The 26,917-nt window shown below is 45.8% G+C and overlaps 1 protein-coding gene across 2 annotated transcripts; it reads right to left on the bottom strand.

Annotated features, from left to right (window-relative positions):
- Nucleotides 1–17: 17 nt before the first annotated feature.
- Nucleotides 18–26,706, bottom strand: shtn2 (shootin 2). 2 transcript variants are annotated; one of them, XM_069184113.1, is made up of 18 exons: nt 26,536–26,706; nt 21,224–21,273; nt 19,480–19,540; nt 17,463–17,557; nt 14,356–14,518; nt 13,938–14,035; nt 13,299–13,380; nt 12,384–12,478; nt 11,814–11,987; nt 9,129–9,275; nt 8,517–8,670; nt 7,007–7,148; nt 5,440–5,498; nt 5,145–5,245; nt 4,924–4,953; nt 3,981–4,034; nt 2,592–2,739; nt 18–2,163 (listed from the first exon to the last, which is right to left on the bottom strand). In XM_069184113.1, the coding sequence occupies exons 1-18, from the start codon at nt 26,546–26,548 to the stop codon at nt 2,006–2,008; spliced, it is 1,824 nt and encodes a 607-aa protein (XP_069040214.1). In that variant the 5' UTR covers nt 26,549–26,706; the 3' UTR covers nt 18–2,005. The 2 variants fall into 2 exon arrangements, with proteins under 2 accessions (XP_069040214.1, XP_015199324.2); XM_015343838.2 differs by lacking the exon at nt 11,814–11,987 and having other exon boundaries at nt 21,224–21,300; nt 26,536–26,705.
- Between the last annotated feature and the right edge of the window lie 211 nt (nt 26,707–26,917).

The following is a 26,917-nucleotide window of genomic DNA, read 5'->3' as shown; positions in this document are numbered from 1 at the left end:
TTGATAGGCAACGACAATGACTGTAAAACCTTTATTGCCAACTACAGGTTAGGAGGATACATAGCACCCTCAACAGACCGCTCCGCAGGAAACCTCATAAACCCACTGCTGAAAACTCACTGTTACTAAATTACAAATTTCCGTCCGTCCCCTTTCTTGCTGCTTCATCCAATACAGGGTCTCCGGGTAGCTGGAGCCTAATTAACAGTTTATATCACACAAATCTCATATACATACAGTTAAAGAGAAGATTATGTTTCTTTTAATTATCGTGTACGTTTTTTAATAAATCAACACCGTTCATTTACCGTTTTAAATTGCACTTCAAAACATTTATTGCGATTATTGTATTTTAATGAGCATAATCTCTGTATGTTACAAAGTGTTTTTCATGAAACATCACCTCAAAACGATTTTAAAGTGAACCATTCAACATTATTTCTGAACACACACAGTACGCATACAGTAGTTTTTTTTAGCAGTCTTGTTTTTATTGATTTTCCTGGCACAGTTTCCTTGGTGGTTTGAAGAAATTACTTGTGTGCCACTGAACTGTGATCTAACACACAAGGAGAGACTGAGAAATCCTAGGCAGATATTACCAACGAGAGGGGGGCACACTGTTAGATTCAGCTTTATCTTTTATACTGGTGTAAACAGAGATAGAAAAAATATTGCCGAGTGGAAAAATGAATATGATGTCCTCCGTAATGCTGGTACATTTTATTCTGTTCAATATTTTTTCCTAATTCCTTCAATTCAACACCTCATACCCTAGCACGAGCCCTAGTCCTGCAGGAGCACCGTATCTCCTGGTTTTCATTCCAGCTAAGTTTTATATCCCCAGTGTGAACTGGTCTGCTCACTTGCTTATATTTGTATTGTACTTGTTTTTGTGGTCAGTTCTCAGCGTCAAAAACACCCGACTTCAACCATACCATTTCATCTTCAGCACACAGAAACTTTCACAGCTTCTCCTCAGCTACTTGTACTAAATAGCTATTGTGAGGTGATCAGATGATGAACAGGTACAGCTGGGATTGACACAGTATCAGATGCCCATACAAGGAGTGACATTGTATTGAATTGTAAACGTCTGTAAATGAATGCCTGTAGATTTTATATGTTAATTCTATTTGTTCTGCGTCGGCACTGACACTGATTTTACTCACTGGTCATGCCAATTAAGCATTATTTGAATAAAATTGAATTGTATCAGATACATCCACAGTGGGAGTGATCTTGTAATCAGACACGCCTGTAGTGGGACTGACTCTATATCAGATACGCCCACGGTGGGAGTGCCTCTGTATAAGACACACCCACAGCGGGAGTGACTCTGTGTCAGACACGCCCACAGTGAGCATTCTTCCCTGCTACAGGTCCAGTTGGTTACAACATTATTGCTGAAAGCAAATTTGCAAATATACCCAAAGTGCAAACTGAGCTCAATTAGACTGGATTAATAACTCAGCTGTGGCAAAAACCAGAAGAGACAGGGTTCTCACAGAGTTGAGACCCACTGAATCACTCAGCATTGCCACTGTGCCCTGGAATCTCACAGGAATAATCAGGTCACTTGGGGGAGATGCTCCCGTCTGTTAATTAGAAGCTACTTAAAAGCAGAGCAAATTGCTAATTTGATCCATTAGTTATCATATTGGATCCAAAACTGAATTTGTGCCTTAGTTAACCAACAAATCCCAAAGGGAATAAAATGTGTGTTTTAAGCAGGACCTAGGGTTGGGGGTGTCAGGGATAGGTGCCAGGCGTGGAGAAGAATCAGACACCAGACAGCCCACCTCAGCTGACTTTACACAGACCCAGGCTGCTTTCAGATTTCAATTTTACATTGGGATTAACATCCTGAGCTGAAGACGTCTGTGTTTTGGAAAAGAAAAGCAACAGTTGATCAATTGATCTATCGGTGGAGATGGCATCAGGTCAGTTGTCCACATGTTGCTGCAGTCACTCCCCTCTGCAGGTCTTTGTCGACCTCCTATCTTCAGTGCTTCTCCCAGCTCTCCATCCAGACAGACCCGGATGCACGGATTCGGGATGCCCTGTCCTCTTTGTTGGTTTTCCGACGGCGCTGGACAGGGTTACTGGAGTTCTCACCGGCGGGGGGCAGGGTGCTGTCTGCTGGGCTCGTGGGATGCAGGTCTGGAGGAGAGAGAGAGGTCAAGCAGGGCACCAGGATATTCTCCCTCTGTGACAGGCGAGCGGCAGTGCTGTACCAGTGAGAAGGAACATTTGCACTCTAATATTACCTGTCCCTCCAGTTTATTTATCAGTGATTCATTTATTCAAGTTGACAACATTTGTGGGAGTCTGGAACAAGCAACCCAGCCACACTGTTGAAGCCCAGTCCCTGGCCTCTTTCCAGAAACAGCTGGATCCATCAGCTGCTAAAAACCTAATGAGCTATTGGGAACATGACAGAGGCTTCTCACCAGGCTTTTCACACACAGGAAACACAGGCCTTGTTCTGTAGTCTGCACACCTTATTACTCTGAACACAAATGCAGTATAGCTGATATCTCTGTTCTAGTGCCAAACAACTTGTTTTAATGATCCTTAATGAGCCTTACCCTGTTGTTTGGGCTGGGGGGTGAAGTCCGACTCCTCTCCCATCACCCTCCTCCTCCTCTGCAGCACGGCCAGCAGCTCCTGTTCCCCTACCTTGCGGCTGCAAGCACGCCGGGATATCCTCTTCAGCTTGGACCGCTGGATGGAGCCCTGTGGAGAGCACACTCCCTCAGGAAAGACAGGGGCAGCCATCGCAGAGACACCCAGCTACCAGGCAAGCAGCCCATGCCTGGAACACCGACACACTGTTCTGACAGGCTGGAAGCTGAGTTTCTTTGGTCTTGAGCAGACTGGACCTGTTTCCAGTGTTCAGAAGTTTCAAATTCATTGACAATGTCAACCCAGTCAACAGTGACATATTAAGGAGAGGAGACAGGTGGAAACTACATGGAAGTACATTGAAATCTGAGAACAGGAGGCTCTTCTCTACCCAAAGAGTGTGGGAGTGTGGAACAAGCTGCAGTAAATATCCCTGCTTCTTTCAAGAAACAAGTGGATGACATCCTTGGATCAGTGATTTACCAACTACCAGTGAGCTAGATTGGCTGAATGCCAACTAGGTATTTCAATCTAACACTCAGTTGTTGGATTGTGCAATGGACCTGTCTATCTTGCTTCGTTCACACGTATTTCAGCATTCAGAGCAGTTTGCAACAGAAGAACAAACCTAGATAACCTGCTATCTCTGCTTTAGGCCAGATTAGTGGGAACTGTTAGTTTATGGAAGTATATTTATGGAAAATGCACCAGCCAGACAATAAAAACCCCAGGTTTAAATTCCCTTTTGTTTTTTTCTCCAATGGCCAAGATTAAAGATGTCACATAAAACAGTCTAACCTACCAAGGACATTCCCTCTGCCGTCAGGCGGCAGCTTCAGGTGGTGGAAGGGGTCTGGGCCCCTAACTGGAGCATCATCCCCAGGTATGAAGAACTTTACCCTTATTATGCTAGCCAGCTGTGCAATGTGCATGAGAAAACCTGGTAATAGTTATTTCTTTAGATAAAAGCCACAACCAAGTTAATAATGTAAGAAGTCTAAATAATGGATACTTAATGCATGCAAAGCTTCAGCTGTTTTGAAACAGACACAGGGGTATTGATTGTTTAGAGAATGCTCTTTGTCAGCTGAAGGCAAAACGTGTACTACTGTATAGTACATTCACAGAAATTCACATTCACATTCAAACTTAACACAGTGGCTTCCCAGCCCAACTGGGACTGACCACTCCAACACGTTCTGATCCTCAGGGAGCGGATGGGACCAGAGCACAGCTTTTAAGCTCCCACATCGTGGGACAAGTTTCATCTTTTTTTCATCTAAGAAAAGCACAGAAATGAATCCCAGTTTTAAAGCAGGGCATCTAAGCAAATGGAAGACCGACTTTCTTACCAAAATCCCTTGCAATTCATTCACCACACTCTTTCGTTTTTCACTCATCTGATCCTGAAATAAAAAGACGTTTTAACAGAGTTTAACTTCATCCTCACCTATGGGAAGAAATTGTACCACATACACAGACTGCAGAACCTGTCATGACCACATCGTTTCCAGACAGCAGTGCAGAGCAGTGGCTAGGAGGCTGTACTCATAGAGTAGTTGGGTGGTTTAGGGTTTGAATCCTACAGTAGGTGAATTTCCTCTTTTTCTCTTTAATGAGGTACTTTACCTGAATTGTTCCAGTGAAATAGCCATCTGTGTAATGCGTGCAACAGCGTGCTGCTTCAGTTAAAAGCTCAGCTAAATTAATAAAACTCAGGGCAAGCGGGTAATGGAGATTTTCTTTTCCCTACCTACTGTACCTTACTGGGAGCTGGTTTTGATTCTCGTGTGACCAGCAAACAAAGAAAATAGTCAAACCAAACACTTAAACCATTGCAAGATTCTCTTCCCCCACATTACAAATGAATTGGCTCTAATTCCACCATGCATATTCGATTTGATTAGAAGAATTCCATGCAAAAAAATGCCCCTGAAAACATAATAAATCTGTTCTGAGAATGTAGAGTAAGCCTGCCATACAGAGGAGCACAGTTCCTGCCCCAGAGGGACTCACTCCAGCAGGTACAGAGGTGCCCTTGAGCCAACAACAGTTAAAACATCGTTATTAAACCTTATTAAAGGGTAATCCTTTATCAAAGGTCTTTAGCTGCTTTTGGCTCAAGTATAATGAGTCCAGTTAAACAGATGGTTATGAAGAGCTCAATCTGAGATAAAGACTAAAAGCAGTTTCATGCTGTGATGAGACACAGATCCATGTGAGCTGCACAGGGGGACCTGAGTGACATGTACTAGACTGAGCACTGGAACCATGATGTCAATCAGGGGTGCTGACCTTCCAGGCACTGTCCTCCTCTCCCACGACCTGGAACAGCAGGACAGAGGTGGAGGTTAGGGATACTGCACATCGTCAGATTGTTAATAGCTGTTCAAAAGGTCTAGAGAGTGCAGGGAGCTTTCAGTGTTTAAATTCTAGTGCTTCATCCTTCCCGGGATAACCTACAAAACATATAGTCCAAGAAGAGCTGGAAAGGTTGGCAAAACAAAGGCTTGTACCTTGTGTGACTTTGAGATGGATCTCAGCACGATCCCATTCTTGATGCGCTCCATCATCTCATTGACTGCCTGGGTCTTCACATCCAGTAGAGGCTGCTGAGCTGGGGGAAACACACACACGGACATGCACCTTAACAGAGCAACCCCAGCAGGGACACGGAGAGACTCGCGTGCAGAGGGAGGAGCTTCATGGGTAAAGACGTGACCCGTGCATCATCACACAGACAGACAGAGCCCTTTCAGCACTCTGACAGAGAGGCATCAGGCAGTATAGCAGTGATGGAGGAAGTCTCACTGTTTGATGGTGGGTTGTGCTGCTGATTCCTCCTCCTGTTCCTCAAGGCCTCCAGTGGACTGCATAGAGAAAGACATCATAGCATTTTTGGAGACTTTTCAGTCAATACATCTCAAAATGCTTTGCAATTAAAGAAACCGTGAAATCAAAAGCACACGGGTAAAATGAGACACAAAGCTGAAAAAGCACCGAAAGGCAGCCATGAACAGTGAATTTAAAACAGACAGCCACTGGGGCGCCCCTGCAGCTGAGATGCAGAGCTGTGAAAAGCCCTCTTGCCCAGCGTGTGACACCTTGCTGAGGGACTTCCAGCAAACCAGACCCCGATGAGTGAAGAGTGTAATCGCTCAGTACATCCTGGAGTCGTTATGGTTGAAAAACGCACAGAATACCAGCCTGCGAGCTATCGATTCCTTATATTGATCAGAGTCCGATGGCGCAGACTGACAGGGTTTTAGTAATATCATAAGAAAAGCTGAAAATAAAATCATAGAGCACGGGTGGAGACACTGTCCAGTTGTGGTGTATTGGTTCAGTGCACAGAACGACAGCATAGTCTCATTGGTTGAAGACCAGTTGTTTGTTTACGCGCATTTAAAATTAAGACCAGGGGTCACTTCGTTAAGTGTTGTGGGAGTGTGGAATAGGCCAACCAGTGATGTTGGATTCAATGTACTGGCTTCTTTCACGAAACAGCTGGTTGAGAGTCTTGGATCTGCTGACTACCGGATGGGCGAGTTGGGCCGAAAGGCTCCTCTTGTTAATAACTGTTCAAACGTTCTTAATCTGCCCCTCCTACTTGCGAATACACTATTGATTGAGCACCACTTGCAGAAAGACTCCAGTCACAATTTTGCCAGTAAAACAGTTGTTTTTTTCTATAGAAAGTAAAGGTAATAACCCTTACACTTCTATAGCGCTTTTCTGGACACTCCACTCAAAGCACTAGACTCCCCTCCACCACCACCAGTGCGCAGCCCCACCTGGATGATGCACCAGTACGCTTCCCACCAGCTCTCAGTGGGGAGGAGAACAGAGTGATGAAGCCAGTTCAGAGATGGGGGTTATCAGGAGGCCATGATGGGTAAGGGCCAATGGGAAATTTTCAAGAAACGCCCTGGGATTTTTTAATGACCACCCAGAGTATAGTGATGGGGCATTAGGACTCACACAGACTGCAGGTTGAGCGCCCCCTGCTGACCCCACTAACACCTCTTCCAGCAGCAACCTGAGCTTTTCCAGGAGTCTCCCCTCCAGGTGCTGGACAGGCTCATACCTGCTTAGTATATATATATATTTTATATATATATATAAAAGTAATATTTGTTTCAGTGTAACTACTTACAGGATACTAATTATTACTTCTCCCCTTTGCTTCCCATTCCTTCAGGAACAGTACAGGGGTTTTGTCAAAGAGAAGTTTTACCTTTGCACTATATAAGTCTCAACACCGCCTTACCCTCTTGTTTCTATACTGACACCACTGCCTTCGAACAAATCTTAGGTATTTCTAGAGTAGGGAAGACCCATGTGTGGGCCCCAGACACAGTTATTTCCAGTGCCTCACCTGACGACAGCAGTAGGGACTGGAGGAGGGAGGGGCGGAGGAGGAGGAGGAGGAGGGGCAGGAGCTTGTGGTGCCTCTTGTGATTGGTCAGTCTCAGGAGGAGAGGATTCGACTTGTTTCAACTTTTCCTGGAGCTGGTTCACTGGGAGTGAATATAGAGGTGATGTGAAATGACATTAGGAAACATACAAAAACCACAAGACACAGGCCAAACCCATCAAGCACCAGCAAATGTGCAACATTTTGTTTCAGGTGCTGTATTTAGCACCTTGTTTTTTGCTCTTTGGCGATGGAACCGAATGATGCTTGCCAGGTCTGACACCCAGGGTTCCTTCAAGAAATGGCTGGATGAGGTCCTTGAATTGATTAGTTAACTCAGTTTAGAATCAGCAAGTGATAATCATTTCATTTTTCTCAAATCCGTGCACCACATGAGGAGAATAAGGACCTGAGCACTCAGTACTCGGACGCGCCAGCATCAGAGAAGAGTGTGTAAGGAGAGCTATTCCAGCACGTAGACATGTCTCTCAATAATTATAATAATTGCTTACACTTATATAGCGCTTTTCTGGACACTCCATTTAAAGCGCTTTACAGGTAATGGGGATCCCCTCCACCACCACCAGTGTGCAGCCCCACCTGGATGATGCAACAGCAGTCATAGTGCGCCAGAACACTCACCACACATCAGCTCTCAGTAGGGAGGAGAGCAGAGTAATGTAGCCAATTCATAGATGGGGATTATTAGGAGGCCATGATTGGTAAGGGCCAATTGGAAATTTGGCCAGGACACCGGGGTTACACCCCTACTCTTTTTGAGAAACGCCCTGGGATTTTCAATGACCACAGAGAGTCAGGACCTCGGTTTTACATATAGTGTCGCCCGTCACTATACTGGGGCATTAGGACCCACATGGACTGCAGGGTGAGCACCCCCTGCTGGCCCTACTAACACCTCTTCCAGCAGCAACCTTAGTTTTTCCCAGGAGGTCTCCCATCCAGGTACTGACCAGGCTCACACCCGCTTAGCTTCAGTGGGCTGCCAGTTGTGAGTTGCAGGGTGATATGGCTGCTGGCCTCAATGACATCACTGCACGCTTGCACACTCTCAGGGGTCACCAGGAGTCACAGCAGCATGGCAAGAGCAAGAGATCTGAACCAGCTCTGTCCCACACGATCGCTGTGGCTCTCAGCTGGTTTGTGCACTGTCACCTGGAGAATCCTGCTCAGTCAACTAGCCAGAAAGCCCGGGCTCAGACTGGCAATGCGTGGACTGAAGAGCTGAGCCCGTACTCCAGTTCACTACCTTCGCTTGTTGAGGCACTTGGATGACCTCTTAATCTGACTCGTTAGAGCTCTTAGTACTTTACTGTATTTATCCACCACACGCTGTAATAACGATGCCGCCTGCTTGTGTTTTACTCAGCTTTTCCATGGGGACGAGGCTGACAGGGAACCACCTGCAGTAACACTGACTGAGAATACACTACACCAGCCCTGCGGCACGTACCCGCCTCCCGGAGCTCCGCCACAGTGCGTTGAGCTTCGTGGACCTGGCTCTCCATGTTCCTCTTCTCCTCCTCACACACCTCCAGCTGCGCCTTCACGCCCTGCAGCTCGTTGAGCAGGGAGCTCTCCTCCAGTGCAGCCTGTGTCCCCGTCACCTGCAGAGACAAACACACACAATAATTCCCCGTGCGCGTTACCCTGTGCCAGCACTAATCCACCACCAACATTGTCCCTGCAGGTGTGGTTTCATCACAGGGATCCATGCTGCTGTATTTTTTGACTGCATTAAGATAAAATCACTTTATTGGCCATATACAATTTCATGTAGTAGGAATTTGTCTTTTTTATAGACCCCAGCTTGCTCTCCACGAGACACACAGACACAGACAGGGAGAGAAGCTGGGGTCAGCCATTTCTACGGCGCCCCTAGAGCAGTTAAGGGCCTTGCTCAGGGGCCCAAGAGTGTAGGATTCCTCTGCTGGCCCGGGATACGAACCAACAACCTTCCAGCCACAGGCGCAGATGCTTCGCCACAGAGCCAGCGATGAAAGCGTTGTTGTCGTTGTGTTGACCCGGGGAGCAGTGTGAAGCAGCGGTGAGCGAGGAGCCTCACCTTGCTGCAGTGCTGCAGCCGGAGCTCCTCCAGGATAGTGGTGATCTGGGCCAGCTGGTTCTGGACCTGCAGCAGCTGTGGCGTGGGCTCAGGACTCTGCAGCAGGAGCAGGCTTTGCCGCGACGCCTCCTTGTTTTTCACCAGCATCTGGGGCAGAGCGGATCAGGTAAAATCTTTGGAGTGACCACACCCTTGACCTTTCCCTGTGTCCTGCATGCCCTCCCACTTCATCTCATTGCCCCGTCCTACACCTTTACTTTCCTCTGGGTGTCCTTTGTGCCTCGATCATTTTGTTCCTGTTAATGAAAAGCCATGAAGGAATGAACGGTCTTACACGTTTATGTCTCAGTTCATACAATTAATCTATTGATTGATTAAGTGATTGATCGAATGATTGATTTAAGAAAAGCCAGAAAAGAAACTGGGCCCTCCAGGTTTGCATTCGAGACCCTCTGCTCTACAGACGCTGGAAAGACAGCTCAGCACTGAAGGGACAGCTTGAACTGGGCTACTGGGTCTGTACGTAAAATGTGTGAATAAACACAATTTCTGCAAGTTAGAAACAGAAGGAAGAAAAGGGGAAAAAGCCAGAGGAAGTGGGGGATCCCTGATCAAGATGTGCGACTTTCACTTCCAGAGCTGAGTGTTTCAGTCTGACTGCAAGAGGAAGTGTCCACAGAGAAGCTCTGGCTCATGAAAACTGGTGAGGTTAGAGCTGCAGTAGCAAACATATTAATAACCTCAACTCACCCCTCCAACAAACTGGAGATGACAGAATGACGGCTGCCTTGCATAGACTATATGTGTATGAATTAAGGTGCCACGAAGTTTTATTTTAATCTCTTCTCTCTTAGCACTGTCACCTTCCTCATACCGTGGAAGAGACAGTGAGTCTGTAGAGAAAATGACTGACTTTCTGAAGGCCACAGTTCCTGTTCTCATGAGTGCTGTGGCGTTTCTGGACAGGGGCTAGGGAGCAGGTATGGATTGTCAAGCAGGATGTGATTTCAGGAGGGCTGTGCTGCAGTCGATCCTCAGAATGAACACTCTGGCATTCATCACCCTTCACTAGGTTGCTGACTTGTGGACCCATTCCCAGACACATGTGATCTCTACATCTCTACATCTCGCTGGAGGGTTATTTGTGAGTACTGCTCAGAGAAGCTGGAAATGATGGAGATCTCACAAGAGCCAGTTGTCTGTCCTCAAGTTCCTGAGGGTCAAAATCTCTAAGCTGTGCTGTAAGGACATTTTTTGTCACTGTTTACACTGATTACTACCTCATCAAAACATTTTTAATGAGCTCTTGGATGAGGAAGAAAGCTCCTTTTTGAATTGAAACCTCCTGGTTCCATTATTTTGGAACGTAGAAAATAATAATGTTATTTAATAACAACAACACATTCAGATTCTTTTGGAGCATATGTGCACATTTCTCCATGAGAACATATTCTGTATTCTAAATAGATAAACTGGAAAGTTTGCAGAAATTCTCAGAAGATCTATGGATGGTATACCATCCAGATGGGGAATTAAACCAATAATGATTCAGACATCAACATCAGAACCTACGAAGGGTTATTTTTAGGTTACTTTTTAAGGCTTTATGGTTGATGTAGCTCATTTGATAGTTCACAGCTGGATCTCATTCAGCATTTTCCTGAAAGAAGTTGGGGTATCAGCTTCAATAATATGGCATTTTGGCTGTCTTAGGCAGCTGATAAACACATATTGACGTTATATATTAAACCGATGCCCCAGTACAACACAGCGTCTCCACCAACATTTAAACCCAGCTGGATAACCAATTTTTTTCCAGTAGCAGAAAGACTTTCAGCTCGTTTCTGGCCATTGTCCGAATCCATTATTTTCCACCGCACGTGGTTTTAAAGCTTGGTTTGCCGCCGTCAAGCGGCAACGAGAACAAAACTGAACGGGCTTCGGAGACAAGCACACAAATGGCCAAATAAATCGTCCCTGTTCTAACAGCGGCGCTTTCCAGCCCTTCGGGGTCGACTCAGCTCCGCGTGAACTCCAGGACCCCCCTTTTCACCACAAGAAGCGGCCATTGTGAGGCTGTCTGTACTCGAGCGCTGCGCTGAATACACGCAGCCTGCAGGCGGGCCACAAAGGCGGCCGTCAGCGCGGACAATGCGCATGTCCTCTGGGGCCGGCGCTCAATAGCGCACTGCCGGGCGGGGTGTGTGGCGCCGCCGCGGTGCAGGGGCAGCCCCTTGAAAACGGCCCTTGTGGAGGTACCTAATTAACGGGGGGACCCGGGACAGGTCTCAAAAGGACATTGTTTGTCTGCGTAATGGGCAGTTGCCATTCTTCACACGCCAGCTGTCAAAACTGCCGGCTGTTTAAAAGCAGCCTGTCCTTTCACCCCTTTTCTTCTCCATTGTGGGATTCTATTTGCACAACATTGCTAATTACTGCACCGGGCCTGTGAATAAGCCCCCCGTTCACAAAGGACAGGCTGGATGCCTCAATGGAGAAGTCTTCTCTCCTGGCCTTGGGGCTGGCTATTGACACAACACAGAGAAACAGGTTATTCTGCATCTTCCTGGGGTTTCACATTCATTGATATATTAAGGCAATTAGCAGAGGGCTAAACATGCCTCTCTCTGCACTCTGGATAACTGCAGCTTCACGCTGCTCTTGCGGTGTTGCCCCCATGCTCACCACCAGAGTTTCCTGATCACTGTCTCTCTGTCCAGCCCTGGAGTTCTGCTCAGAGGTCTTTGCTGATAGAAAACTCTTTCTTTCGTCCTCCTTCTTTTGTTTCTCACTCACGAATTGTGCTCCCACTTCCTGAGCCCCTGCAGGTCTCCAGCGTCCCAAGTATAAAAATTGTCTCTGATGGAACAAGAGACCTGTGTGTGAAGCTTGGTTGAGTAAAGTTTTAAAGTATGACATCATCTGACCAGAGCAGATGGTTTATGTTCGGTATAATCAACAACTTTGCAGCGTGCACAGACACTCTTTGCCTTGACAACTTCGGTGCAATGCAATGCCCGACCCAGAAAGGACAAAAGCTGCACCTCGAAGCTGACCCCTTGGCATCATTCAGTGCCTGACTGATATTTATACAGCATGATGACTTCTAATCCAGAGACGTTTTAATTGAGAAATGGACAAGTCTAATGCAGCAGAGCTCAGTTGCATGTTTTTCATTGTAATGCTTTCGTCATGATCATGAGGTGGTGCAGCTTTCTTTAAATGGATCACCAGAGGTCTGGTGCAGAGGGGTACCTGGTGAGCAAAGACCTCTGCATGTTGTCTGAGGTCCTGTTCCACCTCCAGCCTCTGGGACAGCTCACTGTGCTCCTGGGACACCAGCTGGGACACTGTAGACACACACATACATAACTGCGGTTAATGTGTTTAATTGAAATTAACTACTGCCAAAAGTAATGCAAAAATGTGAAACTGCATTCCCTGTTTTGTTAGCCAGCTCAGGTAGAGACCTCTAACCTGTCAGGAACTGCAGCCTCCGGGTATTGTGTGGCCTCCGGGTATTGCACCACAACATGAGTGCACAAGTGCAGCAGACAGAGGGCCGGGGCTGAGGCTACAGCGAATTGTCAGACCACCTTGATCAGCTACATTTTGGCTAACGTAGGACAGCAGGGCACCATCTCAGGAATGAAAACGAGAAGATTGCAAAAGTACGAAGGTGAGTCCAGAGAAAGAGATTTACCTTTCTCCCCCTCACTCCATTTTGCTTCTACCTTTGTCTCATGTGCTAAAAGCACACTCAGTCCCCCATACTGTTGCCTGGAGGTGAAAGAGTCTGAGCTGCATCTGCTCTTCAAAGATGGAGCCATGCCGATTCACTGTCTATTCCAACAACTCACCTCTCTACCTGACATGTGTGACATGCTGTGCTCATCATGCAACAGGCGGAATTAGTGTCCTTGCACTGTGCAGAGACCTGCACAAGTGTTCAGTCAGGACAGGTTTTGCAGCAACCTTGGATGAGACAGAGCCCTCTCTCAGTGTATTACTCTCACGGTTTGTCCAGAAAGCTCCAGTGTCCTGGGCCTTTGGAGTGTGTGGGGTGTCCTGGAGTTTCTGTGTCATTGGGAAAGCTCCCTGGTGTCTCCTGGAGTGAGTCTGCTCTCTCCGCGTGGCCGTTGGCGTGCCTCTCTCTCTACGGTTCCTCACCTCGGCTCAGCCTGTGCAGGGTCTTGCTCTGCTTGTTCAGTCTCTTCAGAAGGCTCTCCTTCTCCTCTCGCTCCGCTGCCAGCTGTGGAGGAGAGCCGACGCCCAGATCCAATGACACACTTGTACTCCCAGCTCCTAACATTCCACCTCAAGGGCCTGGGGCTCCATGCGGTAACATACAGGAGTTCTGACTTCCTTCCCAATCAATTTGTTTATTGCACTTTCATAGACGACAAAAGAACATAATGTGGTACTAAACTTCTTTTGAGATGGCAGGTTATAAGGATTTATAGCATCCATGAATGTGAAACTTCTAGCTCCGTGTACAGGACAACAGCACAGCTGTGTGTGGACATAAAAGTCAACCTCCATATAATAATGTGAGAAAAAAAAAACTTTGTCCGGGAAAACTCCTAAAATACTGAACCTAGACTAGCCCCGAGTCCCCAGGATAATACAAGTAGACTACGTGTGAACCTGGCTTGGCACTTCTGTCAGTAATGTCTGCTCTCAGTGCTGCAGCAGTCATCAGAGCACTGAGACGCCGACTCCCTGGGACAGACACCGGCATTGTGCCCACATGCTTGTCTCAGTGAAAAGCTCGTTTCAGATGCACAGGCAGATTCCTGCAGCGGATACCTGCTCCCTGAGCCTGGCCTGCTCCCTCTGCAGTGCCTCCACCTGGGCAGACAGGTGGTTCTTGTCTCCCAGCAGACTGGCCAGAGAGCCCTGCAGCTCTGCATCGGGAGAGAGACAGAAGGTTATTACTGTCACCAGCTGCAACACTGAGACTCCACCATTCCTATCACTGCTAACAAGAATCACCATTATCATTGCAGTCACGGCACATTACTTCTTGAACTCAAACTAGTAAGTTCCTAACAAGCCCATAACCCCTCTTCTGTCCCTTTAGCTGCTTGACCTGAGGATTCTCACACTCAGACACAGAAGCACCTTTTCGTCTGGTCCAGTCTCTGGTGCTGTGAGAGTGGGAGCCCCCAGCTCTCCAGCCTCTCAGTGCAGTCAGGCAGCCCCAGGAGAGTGCTGGGGACCCTACCTCTGATCTGAGCCTGGCAGTGCAGCAGGGACTCTGTGGCAGGGTCGGGGTCGGTGTCGGGATCCGGGGAGAGGGCCACGCTCTCCAGATCCTCGGGGATCTCGGGAATGAGAGGCAGCAGTGCCTGGCTCTGCCTCTTCAGGATCTTGTTCTCCTTCGAAATCTGGCACAGCGGGGAGGGAGAAAGTATCTTACTAGCACTGACATTACACACTTGACCTTTCACCTTTAAGAATTGCTTCCAGTCGTCTTGGGATGGGATGGAAAGGAATTCTTAATATTGACCATGTGATGTGCGATGTTAACTTTGAAAGCTAGAATTTGAATGTATGATCACTTAGAGCCTTAGGTTATGCGTAACTGTCTCCTTCTGTGTGTTTAGCGCAACAGCAGCGGTAGAAAATGCAGAAGTCTTGAAGCATATGCAGTCTATACATAACAAGACTCATTGCAGTGAGTGAGTTCCAGAAGTGATGTCACCTCTTTGACACCTGGACAGTGTAGAATTCTCTTACTGCAGAGGCTCCAGTCTTTTACTGTAGGAGAGTAGTCAAACACCTGAACCTGGCCACCTATTGAACAAAGACACTGAGCCATCTATTTTGGAGTGCTTTAGCGTGATCCGAGAGCAGGTGAGGAGGGAAACGAGTCCAGTACCTGACCAGGCTGCTCTTTCATTTGATTTTTAGGATTCCCAGCATTCTTGGATTTTGTTAGAACACTAATGTTAATGTTATATAATCAAATAGCCCAACAATAGCCAGAGACTCCGCTGTACGTTTGTGCTGCAATGGAGACACCAGCCTGCCAGCGTGACGTTGCTGCAGCAGCGCAGCACATTGCTTTCCCTCACAGACTTGCACCTGTAACAGCTGAGATTAGTACTGTATCACCACACAGCCGTCAGCCATCTTTCTTCAATTAGACTCCTTGCACCCCAGAAGACAAATCAAACTATCTGCCTTCATTGCATAATCTAAGTTCAAGTTCAAGACTTCGTTGCCATAACAACCAGTTGCATGGAATTTGGTTTGGTGAGCTCATACGATTAAAGGACGTCAATAGAAATATACAAAACAGAGCCAATAATAAAGAGCACCCACCCAACACATCTCCATATCCCGTCCAAACACACATCGGTAATTAGATCAATACCAATTAGATCAATACTGCAGAGATGCAGTGATCTTGCATCTCATAGCCTCTAGACAAATACTGCTATCTGGACTACCTAGTAGTCCTTATCTTAATTGTCCTGAGCCTGGTACCAGAGGACAGGAGTGTAAACAGAGGCTGGGCTGAGTCCACAGAGGGAAGGCAGCCTCCTATAATTATGGTCTCTCTAGCTGCTTCTTGTCATGGGATAAAGTGTTGCCAAACCACACAGTGATGGAGGAGGTCAAGACACTCTCAGTGAAAGATCTGTAAAAGAGGGTCATTGCTTCCTGTGACACTGCAAACCCCTTTAACTGGCTCAGGAAGAACAGCCTCTGGTGAGCTTTCTGGACCATAATAAATGTGCTCACCTCCCATTCTAGAATACAGGAGGTGGTTGTGCCCAGCAGCCCTCAATTCTCCACTACCTTTACAACCTGACCATTGATCTACAGTGGTGAGACTGCTCCCTTGCCTCGCCTAAAGTCCACCACACGTTCTTTTGTTTTATTGACATTTATTTCCAGTTTGTTTAGGCTACACCACACTGTTCCACTAATTCAGATACTTCATTCCTGTTTACTGACTCATTGTTGTTTGTGATGTATCCTATAGAGACAAAGAATCACATTATATGACAGCACTTTAATCCTAGAGCAGTCCAACTATCTGGGTGTTTTTCCATCCTTGGATTCACTGAGGAAGAGCGAGTTCTGTGCTGCTGGGAGAGCAGGAGTTTGTGTCATAGTTCTCCATCTAAGAGAGTGACATCTTTCTGCAAGGAGCAGGCAGCACATCAATAGAAAGACAGACCCATGGGCAGATGAGAATAAAACATCTGGGCATTAAAAGCATAACTGATATTGCAGAGGCCTGCTTTTGTCTTAGAGGAAACTGCAAAACTGAGTGTGTGCGAGCAGTGATTGCATAATTAATACTGGGATGTGAAAACATCCTGCTGTGTAACACAAGCTACTAGATAACCTATTCTGACAGAGATGCTAACAACAGAATCTGGACCCCTATTTACTAAAAATCTGTCACTACCTGGATTAGATCAGTCGAATTTAGGAGATCCAAATGAACCCCAATCTTGTTTTGTTAGTGTAATGCAGTGACATAACCCTCTTAGGAACCGATATCATTGACCACTCCAGTGGTGGAGACTCAGATGTTTGGCGCAGTGGAGTTCTTCCCCTCTGAGGGCTGGGACATTCAGAAGAACTGTGGTTGAAGATGCTTGACAGGTGCACAGTTGTCATGTGCCATGACAGTAATATTAAATTAACCCTTGAATGGACCGACGTGATGGCATGGACCTCTAATTTAAACCTTTTCTTGCGGGGGTGTTTTCATGCCTGGGAAATTTATGTGTCTGTTAAAGTTTCCAACAGGCGCGTGGTTAAGAACTCAGGTGGTCACCTGAGAAGGTGAGAAGACTTGGACTCAGGTGAGAAGACTCATGTGGTCAAGAATGATGTTATAGTAAGTGGCACAGCTCATGTGTGTCTTGGTTTAAGAAGGGTTACTGCTAAGTTAAGGCTAAGACTGGTCTTTTGGTTACTTTTGAGTTAGCTGAAGCATCAATCAGGTATACAGAGATGCTGATATAAAATCCTGAGTCTGTACAACCTTCATGTGACCATTTCATCAGACCCATTTAGGGCAGTTGTCTCAATTAGCTAATCGGTTGTTAATCGGGTGAATTGTGAAATAAAGGTCTTAAAAACAGTGTCATTCACCTTCAGGTGTAATAATCCTTGCAATCAATTTCAAAGACATGGATTTTGAGACACGTTGCTTACAGTAGTTGTAGTTCTTAAACCAATACAGATTAAGAAGGCTGCAGGAGGACATCCCGGGAAAGCAAAGAGAGAAAGACAGAGTTACTTACCCTCATTCCTGTTTATTTCTGGTAAAGACAAGTGTCTGTCCAGAGAACAAGATCCTACCTTAGCAGCAAAGTCCTCAGCAGTTTCTCTGCAGGAGCGTTCAATCTCAAACTGCACCTCCAGGGCACTGATCTCCTGCAGCAGCTGCAAGGACACTGCAAATCCAGACACACACATCTGAATTCCTACATGCATGAGAAATTTCCATGAGCTTTCATTCTGTTCCCCTCTCAAAAGATAAACCCTCATCGGACAACAATGATTGTAAAAAATTTTCCCAAACAGCTGTGTCAGTCACTGTGGCCTGCCTGGGCCACACCCTTTAAGTTAGAGTTCTTTGATGTCTGTCTTTATTGAAAGTGGGGATCTGATACATAGTGTAGATCTGTAAGAACCTGTGAAAAATGGCCATAGGCATTGTGTGTTTGTGTTCTGTGTTCATGTGTTTTTGTAAATGAGTAATAAGTTTATTCCATGCTGAAAAGAGAAGAAAGAAAACACGTTTTGGCTGTGGAGCCTTCTTCTGGTGTAATATAGCGTGGGAAAACACAAGCCAGGAGAGAGGAGCAGGCAGGAGCAGGAGAGAGGCAGAGTGGCCAATCAAGTGGTGTGAGGTCAAGAGAGTTGAGGAGAGGTGGGAAACGAAACCTACAAACAAATAGAGAGAATTAGAAGAAAACATGTCTGTCGTTGAGAGGAGGGGGAAGGTGTGAACCAAGTTTCAGGATGAGTTTCGTTTCTGTTGTCTTTCTGCTGTTGGAGTTGAGAAACCCTTCTATGAGAACAGAGACAGAGAGATTAGAGTGGTCGTGGCCGTCAGAGGTGAAATGAGAAACTATGAGCTTGGAGAGATCTTTAATCTTCACAGCCCTGACGTGCTCTGAAGCGGTCTCCAAGTCTCCTTCCTGTTTCTCCACTGTAGAGAGAAACTGGGCATTTACTGCAAGAGATACAGTAAATAAGGTTGCTGGAGGTACAAGATGCCCTCTGGGTGATGCGGAATTGTCCTGAGGGGCCTTGAATGAGTGTGGTGTTAGATGTGTACTTGCAGGTGATACAGCGAGCTCTGTTGCAAGGGAAGGTGCTGGTGTGGATGGGTGCTGAGGGTGGTCAAGGGAGCTGTGAACAAGAAGGTTGCGCAGATTAGGTGCTCGGTGATATGAGATAATGGGGCGGTCAGGAAAGAGGACCCCAATGGAGGGATCATCCTGTAGGATGGAAATGTTGTCGTTAATGGTCCTGGGGACAGAGAGTGTGTTAGGTTGGTGGGGAAGCACCAACGTTCCTGATCGAGTGGATGGTCCGAGGGCTGTTTTTGGCTCAGGTGAGGACCCTGTCAATAACATGGGTAGGGTATCCTCTGTTGATGAAAAAACATTGCATTTTGAGTGTCCTCGGATCATTTACTCGATCAGGAACTCCCAGCCTAACAACCGCATTCCTTTGGTGCTTCCCTAGCTCCCTAACACTCTTCTCTTTTCAGCTGGGAATAAACCCATCACTTGTTCCTTTGCAGCCTACACATGCTGACGCAGCTCCCCACCTGAACTACTTCATTGTAAAAAAGTGTCTGTTTTAAGTTTTACACCAGGTTATTACTTTGTAACTTCACTGCACAAAAAAAGAAAACGTGTTTTGTTATACTGGGTATTCGCTGATGATAGAGAGTAGAATTGTTAACTGTTGTGAAATTGCTTGCAGAGTAAGCAGCTGTCAGGACTTGATTAGATACTAGACAGCACTAGTCGATTAGATACTAGTGCTTGTTTTATGATTCCACCCATCTATCTTCTAATCTGCTTACCCGGTGCAGAGTCAAAGGGGGAGCCAGACCCCATCCCAGCAAGCGACAGGTGCAAAGCAGACAGGAAGGCCTGTCTATTGCAAGGCCCATACAGACACAGACACGCGCACACTCACACCAGGGCCAAGTTTACAGAGCCATTAGCAAAGCCAGTCAGCAATGCTACCCACTGTGCCACCCTGATGTATAATTCTGCCCTCCACAACCCCAGTTTGTACAGGATGGTGTTATTCTGTCCCTGCAATCCTGGCACTGCAGGGGAAGGTCACTTACCGTGTTCAAGCTCAGACAGGTTCTGCTCCTCCTCATCCCTCTCCAGCAGCAACTCCTCACACTGAGACACACAGATAAAGTCACTGTCATGGTGATGCTTGAGAACAGAAGAAAGGCTGTGATCGAGAAAGGACTTTCAGCTCATCTTGCTCATTTGGTTGGTCAAACTGAAACCTTCCAAAGATGTCACAAGGGTCCCATGTGATACCCATGGTATCAGTTTCAGTGACACAGTGTGGCCTGGCAGCCTGTTACAAACTCCCACGTCCCCGTGCCGAGGTGAGTGGTGCACAAGTTAGAGTGTGAAATTGAACTGCAGAACGTGGCACAAATGCATGACTGACCAGAGGCTGTGCGATGGAGGACAGATTAGGTAAGTAAGAAATGTCTATAAACTAGAAAACCTGTGCTCTCTAGCTGTCTTGCTGCAGCAGCTGTTGGGTAATAATCTCTCCAGGTAGAATTTGGAGTGTGAAAGCAATATAAACTGTCTCTTCAACAGCTGCCATGAAAGAAGTTTAGTTTTGTATATTCCTGTATCCCGAGAGTCAGCTTACCCACTACTGTAAAGATCCAGTTTCCAGTCTTGTGCATCATCTAGACTTCCACCTCTGTCCGGAAGTTCCTGTTTCACTAGTAAACCAGCCCACTGGGTTTATTTTGTTAACAACTGTCAGCCATTTGAACACTTGCAGTGTGTTTAATCCATTTAATAGTCTCTTTTGTCCTAGACTAAAATAATCCCTTTCCTTTAGCCCATCAGTATATCACATTCCTTTACATCCTGTGTATTACGCTTAATTCTTCTTTTTGACTGGATCCCAGAGAAGCAATAGTTGAATTTTTTGGGTAGGAGTGTAGCATGGCAACTGAAATTGCAAGCACAGGCTTGTTAAAGCACTGAATCATTCTCAAGTCCCCCGGAGTGCTACAGCTATATTTCTGCTGACGCCTTTTCCCCATTGAGGTGTCAGTCATAGTCAGAAATCTGGGAGTCAGTCTCAATCCTCTCCTGTCTCACACGATTTTCAACACTTTCCATTAGTTGCTCAGGGCTTGATTTTAGTAAAAGCGTTCAAGTCCAGCTACTGTAGTATTGCTTATTAATTGATGAAATACCCTCTATATAATCTAGGATCATTTTGTGAAATAAACAGTGTTTTATTTATATGATATGTGGTATGAAAACATACAAAATAATAATAATCACATGCTTGTTGCAATATTATTATTATGAATACTTATACTTTTCTGGTATAGTTTTCTTTATTGTAAATCAGAAAGGACAGTGGACCTAAAATAGACCCCCATGGTACTCCACTATTGACCTCAGCCTACATGTTATGCATCTCTCCATGTTCTGCCCAGAAACCATTTAACAAACTATGCACACAGGTTACTTAGGATTCCCACAACTTTCCATATGAGAATTTAATGCAGAACCATTTGTACAGAGAATTTCGCAACAGTACGACAGGCTTGCTGACAGATTTAACAAGGACATGACTGTTCTTGGGAAAAGCAGCCATCAAGCAAAAGCTGGATTTAATTGGAATTATTATCATTGCAGATTTTACATTTCCTTCATTCCCTGCTTGATAAGTATAGGATATTCACCAAATACAGAAAAAAACAGTAGATGTAGTTTATAAAGACCATTCTATAATCATTCAGGCTTAGATTTGTCAACCACAGTGCTGGTTTGTCTCAGTAACAACTGTACCCATCGTATTTGAAAATCTACCTGAATTTCCTCTTCATTCTCAGAGGAGCTGCTGCTGTCTTCTTGGAAACCTGTTGAAATAAATGTAGAGAGAGACACTGACAACATTTAACTAAAGCCTTAACATAATGTATGCCAGCAGTCATATCACCCTGCTACTCAAAACTGGCAGCCCACTGGAGCTCAGCAGGTGTGAGCCTGGCCAGTACCTGGATGGGAGACTCCTGGGAAAGCTGAGGCTGCTGCTGGAAGAGGTGTTAGTGGGGCCAGTAGGAGGCGCTCACCCTGCGGTCCATGTGGGTCCTAATGCCCCAGTATAGTGACAGGGACACTATACTGTAAAAAAGGCACAATCCCTCAGATGAGACATAAAACCGAGGTCCTGACCCTCTGTGCTCATTACAAATCCCAGGGCATTTCCCGAAAAGAGTAGGGGTGTAACCCCGGCATCTTGACCAAATTTCCCATTGGCCCTTACCAATCATGGCCTCCTAATAATCCCCCTCTATGAACTGGCTTAATCACTCTGCTCTTCTCCCTACTGATAGCTGGTGTGTGGGGAGTGTACTGGTGCACTATGGCTGCCGTCGCATCATCCAGGTGGGGCTGCACATTGGTGGTGGAGGGGATCCCCATTACCTGTAAAGCGCTTTAAGTGGAATGTCCAGAAAAGTGCTATATAAGTGTAAGCAATTATTATTATTATTATTAGTATTCATGTTTGCTAATAAATCCCACATGAAGTAAGAAAAGTGCAATCACCTCCCATTGTAGAACTGTCATTGATGTGTTTACTTGAGGGAAAATAGGTAAAACTATTGCTACTGTGACATTTAAAATATTTCTAAAAACTCTTGTTAAACAATCAGAAAATATATTTTTAAAATATTTCCAGTTGTGATCAGAAAAGTAGGAAGTGAAATTACAGATATGAGAGAGGTCTCTCAGGACATATTTGAGGTTTTAAATACTTTTCTGTTTTTTAAATTGGAAATACAACACTAGTTAAATTCTGTCATTTTAAAATTTATTGTAATGGGTAAGAATCTAGTTATCTTCACATACGTTGCACAAGTTCAGAAATCTTTAACTGTAAAACAAATTTCAAACAAAATATAGCGTCCCTCTCAGAACCTCTCCGGCCAGGTCAGAACGAGATCCCCACATCGCTGGAGCACTGCGGTGACAGACACTCTCTGAGGGCCCTGCTTGTCAAGTGTTTTGTCCTTCAAAATCTCGGTTTACTGTGAGTTTGTGAGGAAAAAATACAAAATAAAATTCCCTGTCTTCAAATATGAGAAAAGAACCATTTAAACTGTCTTTAGCGATTGTTACAGTGGCCCCTGAAAGTTATAGGACACGTTTCACTACCTCTCATTTATTATTTCCTGATGAAGAAAAAGCAGGTAGTGAAACATGTCGCAGGTCTTTTAGGGGGAGTTTATTCTGTAGTTTACGTTTATTTGTCATTCCAGCCATATACAAGCATACAGTGGAACAAAATATCGTTCCTCCTCGTCCATGGTACAAATAAAACCTGGACACACAGGACACTGACATAGACGTTGTAGACAGGATACACACAGTGCAAAGTGCAGATAGTGCAAATACATAATACAATCTACACAACACACTGGGGGGATTTAAACCCTGTTTCTGGAAGTGGGGTGGGTGCCAGTAGATTCCTGGGTGCTGAGGAGCCTGTCAGCCTGCAGGAAGAAGCTGTTACAGAGTCTGGTGGAGCTGGCCTGTACACTGTGAGAGGCCCGTACACTACCAGAGGGTAGGAGGGCAAAGAGTTTATGGGAGGGGTGGGAGGGGTCATCTACTATACTGGAGGCCCTGTGTAAGCAGCGTTTGTGAAAGGTGACAGAAATGGAAGGGAGGGAGACTCCAATGATCTTTTCAGCTGTTTCCACAGTTCGTTGCAGGGTCTTGCAGTCTGAAGTGTTGCGATTCCCAAACCAGACAGTGACACAGCTGGTCAAGGTGCTCTCAATGGTGCTTCTGTAGAGAGTGGTAAGAATGGGCGGGGGAAGGTTTGCCCTCCTCAGTCACCGCAGGAAATGGAGAAGCTGCTGTGCTTTCTTGGCTAGGGAGGTGGAACTGAGGGACCGAGTGAGGGCATCTGTAATGTGTACACCAAGAAACTCGGTGCTTCTAACTCTCCACAGGGGAGCCCTTGATGTGTAGTGGGGAGTGATCAGTGTGGGCCCTCCTGAAGTCAATGATCTCTTGTTTTGTTTACATGAAGAGATAGGTTGTTGTTTTTGCACAAGTCCACTAGTTGCTCCACCTCCTCTCTGTATGGTGACTCATCGTTGTTGCTAATGAGGCCCACCACTGTCATGTCATCGGCAAGCTTGATGATGCAGTTTGAGCTGTGCTGGGCAGTACAGTCAGGAGTCATCAGTGTGAACAGCAGTGGGCTGAGCACACAGCCATGGGGAGTTCTGGTGCTCATTGTGATGGTGCTGGAGATTACAGGTTGTTACCAATCTGGACTGTCCAAGGTCTCTCCAGAATCCAGTTACAGAGGGGGTGTTAAGGTTTAGCAAGCTCATTTTTTTCTGTCAGCTTCTGGGAGATGATTGTATTAAATGCTGAACTGAAGTCAATAAACAGCATTCTTACATAAGAGTCTTTCTGTATGCTGGCAGGTACCATCAGAGCACCAACAGGAGCCTCTCAGTTAGAAGACCCATTTCTCTTCTACAGATACTTGAAGGATGACCACAGACTGACTGCAAAAAGTCTCTATCTGAGTGATGCCCATGACTGCAACACATAATCACAACTCACACCTGTCAGAGACATCATGAGGCATGAGCTCTAAACACATCCCTGGCAGCAGAAAGAGTCTCTGAACCAGACACGGAATAAGAGTGACAGAGTCACAATACAATACCAGTGTCATGTTTATCAAAAGATGTGAGCATGTAGTCATTCTGCCTTCCAGTACAAAGTCATTGGCATTCCTGACAAGCAATTAGACATAAAATAAATGAATGACCAAGCAATCTAATTAGTGGATGGAAGAGTGAGTAAGACAGACTCCGGCACAGCGAAATGTCATTACAAGAGGTTTAATCTTGTTTCTTCAAGGCAAGTGATCTCCTACAGCAGGAGAGCAGGCACTGAGGCAGTGAAAACAAAGCGTATGTTCATCACCTGAAGGCGAGGGGTAATTGCTAAGCTACCTGCCTGACGGGTTCTGTCTGTTGGCAGCGCTGGCGTTGACAGAGGTTAACCAGTCTGCAGAACCTTCTCAAGAGAACATTAATGCTCTCCACCAAAAGTCACCTGCACTGTCCTGTAGACAGATCAGAGATGAGAATAGATACTTAGGCTGGCATCTGTTCAATGCCAACTCTCCCTTGTCACTTTGAGACATTGTGCACTGAAATGCTAGTTATACCAAAGAGCAGGTTCTGACACAGAACTGTCACTCACATCACACTCCACACGAATCTCCGCCGTATCATTGAGGCTGAATAGTTTTCCAAACTGGAGAGACCACTGTACAATGTTGACCAACACTGATGAGTTCAACAATTCATTTTGCAAAAAACTAAATAATTCCTTGCTCTTATATAGCGCTTTTCTGGTCACTCCACTCAAAGCGCTTTACAGGTAATGGGGATCCCCTCCACCAGGGTGCAGCCCCACCTGGATGATGCTCCAGTCCTCTCCCCACACATCAGCTCTCAGTTGGGAGGAGAGCAGAGTGATGAAGCCAGTTCAGAGACAGGGATTATAAGGAGGCCATGACGCAGGGGTAACACCCCTATTCTTTTCTAGAACAGCCCTGAGATTTTTAATGTGCACAGAGAGTCAGGACTTCGGTTTTATGTCTCATCAGAAGGACGGTGCCAATTTACAGTACAGTGTCCTTGTCGCCATACTGGGGCATTAGGACCCACAGAGACCACGAGGTGAGCGCCCCCTGCTGACCCCACTAACACCTCTTCCAGCAGCTACCTTAGGTTTACCCAAGAGTCTCCCATCCAGGTACTGTTCATCCATATGTGATATGGCAAAAAGGGGGAAGCATCTATTTGAGCAAGTTTGAGCAAGAGGAGAAGAAATGTAAAGACACAAAAATATCACACCTGAGTCTCCTAGAAGGAAACGTTTAAGGTGTGCACGCAGCCTCCAGGTGCAATCTCCAAGAGCACCCAGCCTTCTCAGCCAACACAAGCAATGGCCTCTTGCACTGAGACCTGTCACACGTCTTGCACAATCACCCCTCCCTCCAGACTACTGGACTCAGGCCACTGCATCACTGTGCAGCATACAGTGTGTGCAGCAGATCCTGGGTCTGATGCCCCTTTGGTCTGGTGTCCACACAAACAGCAAGCAGGCCACTGTACCACAATCCAGCCTCAGGATGAGATTTCCCTGAGAGCTCACCATAGCCGTGTGAAAAGGTGAAAAGGTATGCAATTCGTCTAGGACTTTTCCACAGCAGCAAATAAGAGAGAGTTCTAGTAAACTTTAGGATCACAGATAGACTCATATTCATCTCATTACTGAAATTTGTTATTTTCAAATGAAGGGAAGAAATAAATGCATGCATTTTAAGGCTTATATATTTGCCAAATGGTCTTTTATGATAGGTGATTTTGTAATTAATGGGGTTGTTTGCTGAGAATTAAACACTGCCACATGGCCATCATGGCTGACACAGACGGCACACATACAATAAATCTTGACTGTGCCTTTAAAACTATGTTCAAAATGTATCAAAATACAAGATGCTGAGTGGCAGTGTGCAAAAAGATAAACACTACCAAGCCATGCATATAAAAATGATGCCCAGATTTTAATATTGGAGGAACTACAGTATCTGATCATGAATTTTTTTGACATGCATGGATGTCTTGAAAAATGCATTCTCTTTTTGAAGGATTTTGCAACTTAAAGAAAAGTTAGCCTTTTAAAAAAATACACTCACTTTTTTCAGTTAAATAATAATGCTAATTATTTAATCAAACGTTCACCTGATTGTTTTTTGTAATAATGCACTCAGCATTTAAAATGTATTTCCTCTTTCTGCACTGAGGGGTCAGTGTGTAATAATCTTCAGGGGTATTTTTATAATTGGCTGCTGAAAGCGTTTTCTTCATGCCGACAAACAGAACCATCCCTTTATTAATTAAGTAAACGAATTCATTAACGTGATGAAGCCACAGGAGAGTCAGGCCATACCCGCTTTTTGTCTGACCCCCCACATTTCCGAACAGAAGATGTTTCTTCCAGCCAGTTACAGTGTGTTGCTGTAGGACCCCTGAAACTGCTGAAAAAGAGCATCAGTCTTCTGTCGCTCTTACCTGGGCTCCACATGACCTGGGTTCTGCTGGGTTCTGGGTTCCGGGTCTCACAGCTGTAGGTTGTGCCCACTCAGAAGGAGTCACTATCTCTCTCTCTGAGTCTGCAGTCTCTGAACAGGGAACTGAAATTACTGCTCCGAATTCAAGTCTGCAAAGCCAGCAACTAAGCCATGGCTTTCCTGTATGCAAGGCACGTGGGTTTGAAGGGAAGAGGATGTGTCCCCGCCCTGAGCCACAAACACACCCTCTTTCTGTGGAAGCATGTGATTGGGTGCGTGGAAGAGGAGGCTGGGGGATGTGTAGCAGGGGTTTGAGGAGTATGGTGCAGATCTGTCTTGTATTCTCTTATGTACAGTAAGAGAAGTCTCTTGTCCCTTCTGTC

The sequence above is a fragment of the Lepisosteus oculatus genome, chromosome 1 (genome assembly GCF_040954835.1).
Source record: "Lepisosteus oculatus isolate fLepOcu1 chromosome 1, fLepOcu1.hap2, whole genome shotgun sequence".
NCBI classification, from domain to species: Eukaryota; Metazoa; Chordata; class Actinopteri; order Semionotiformes; family Lepisosteidae; genus Lepisosteus; species Lepisosteus oculatus.
Note: the sequence above shows the minus strand (reverse complement) of the source record. Positions and strands in the feature narration are given on the sequence as shown.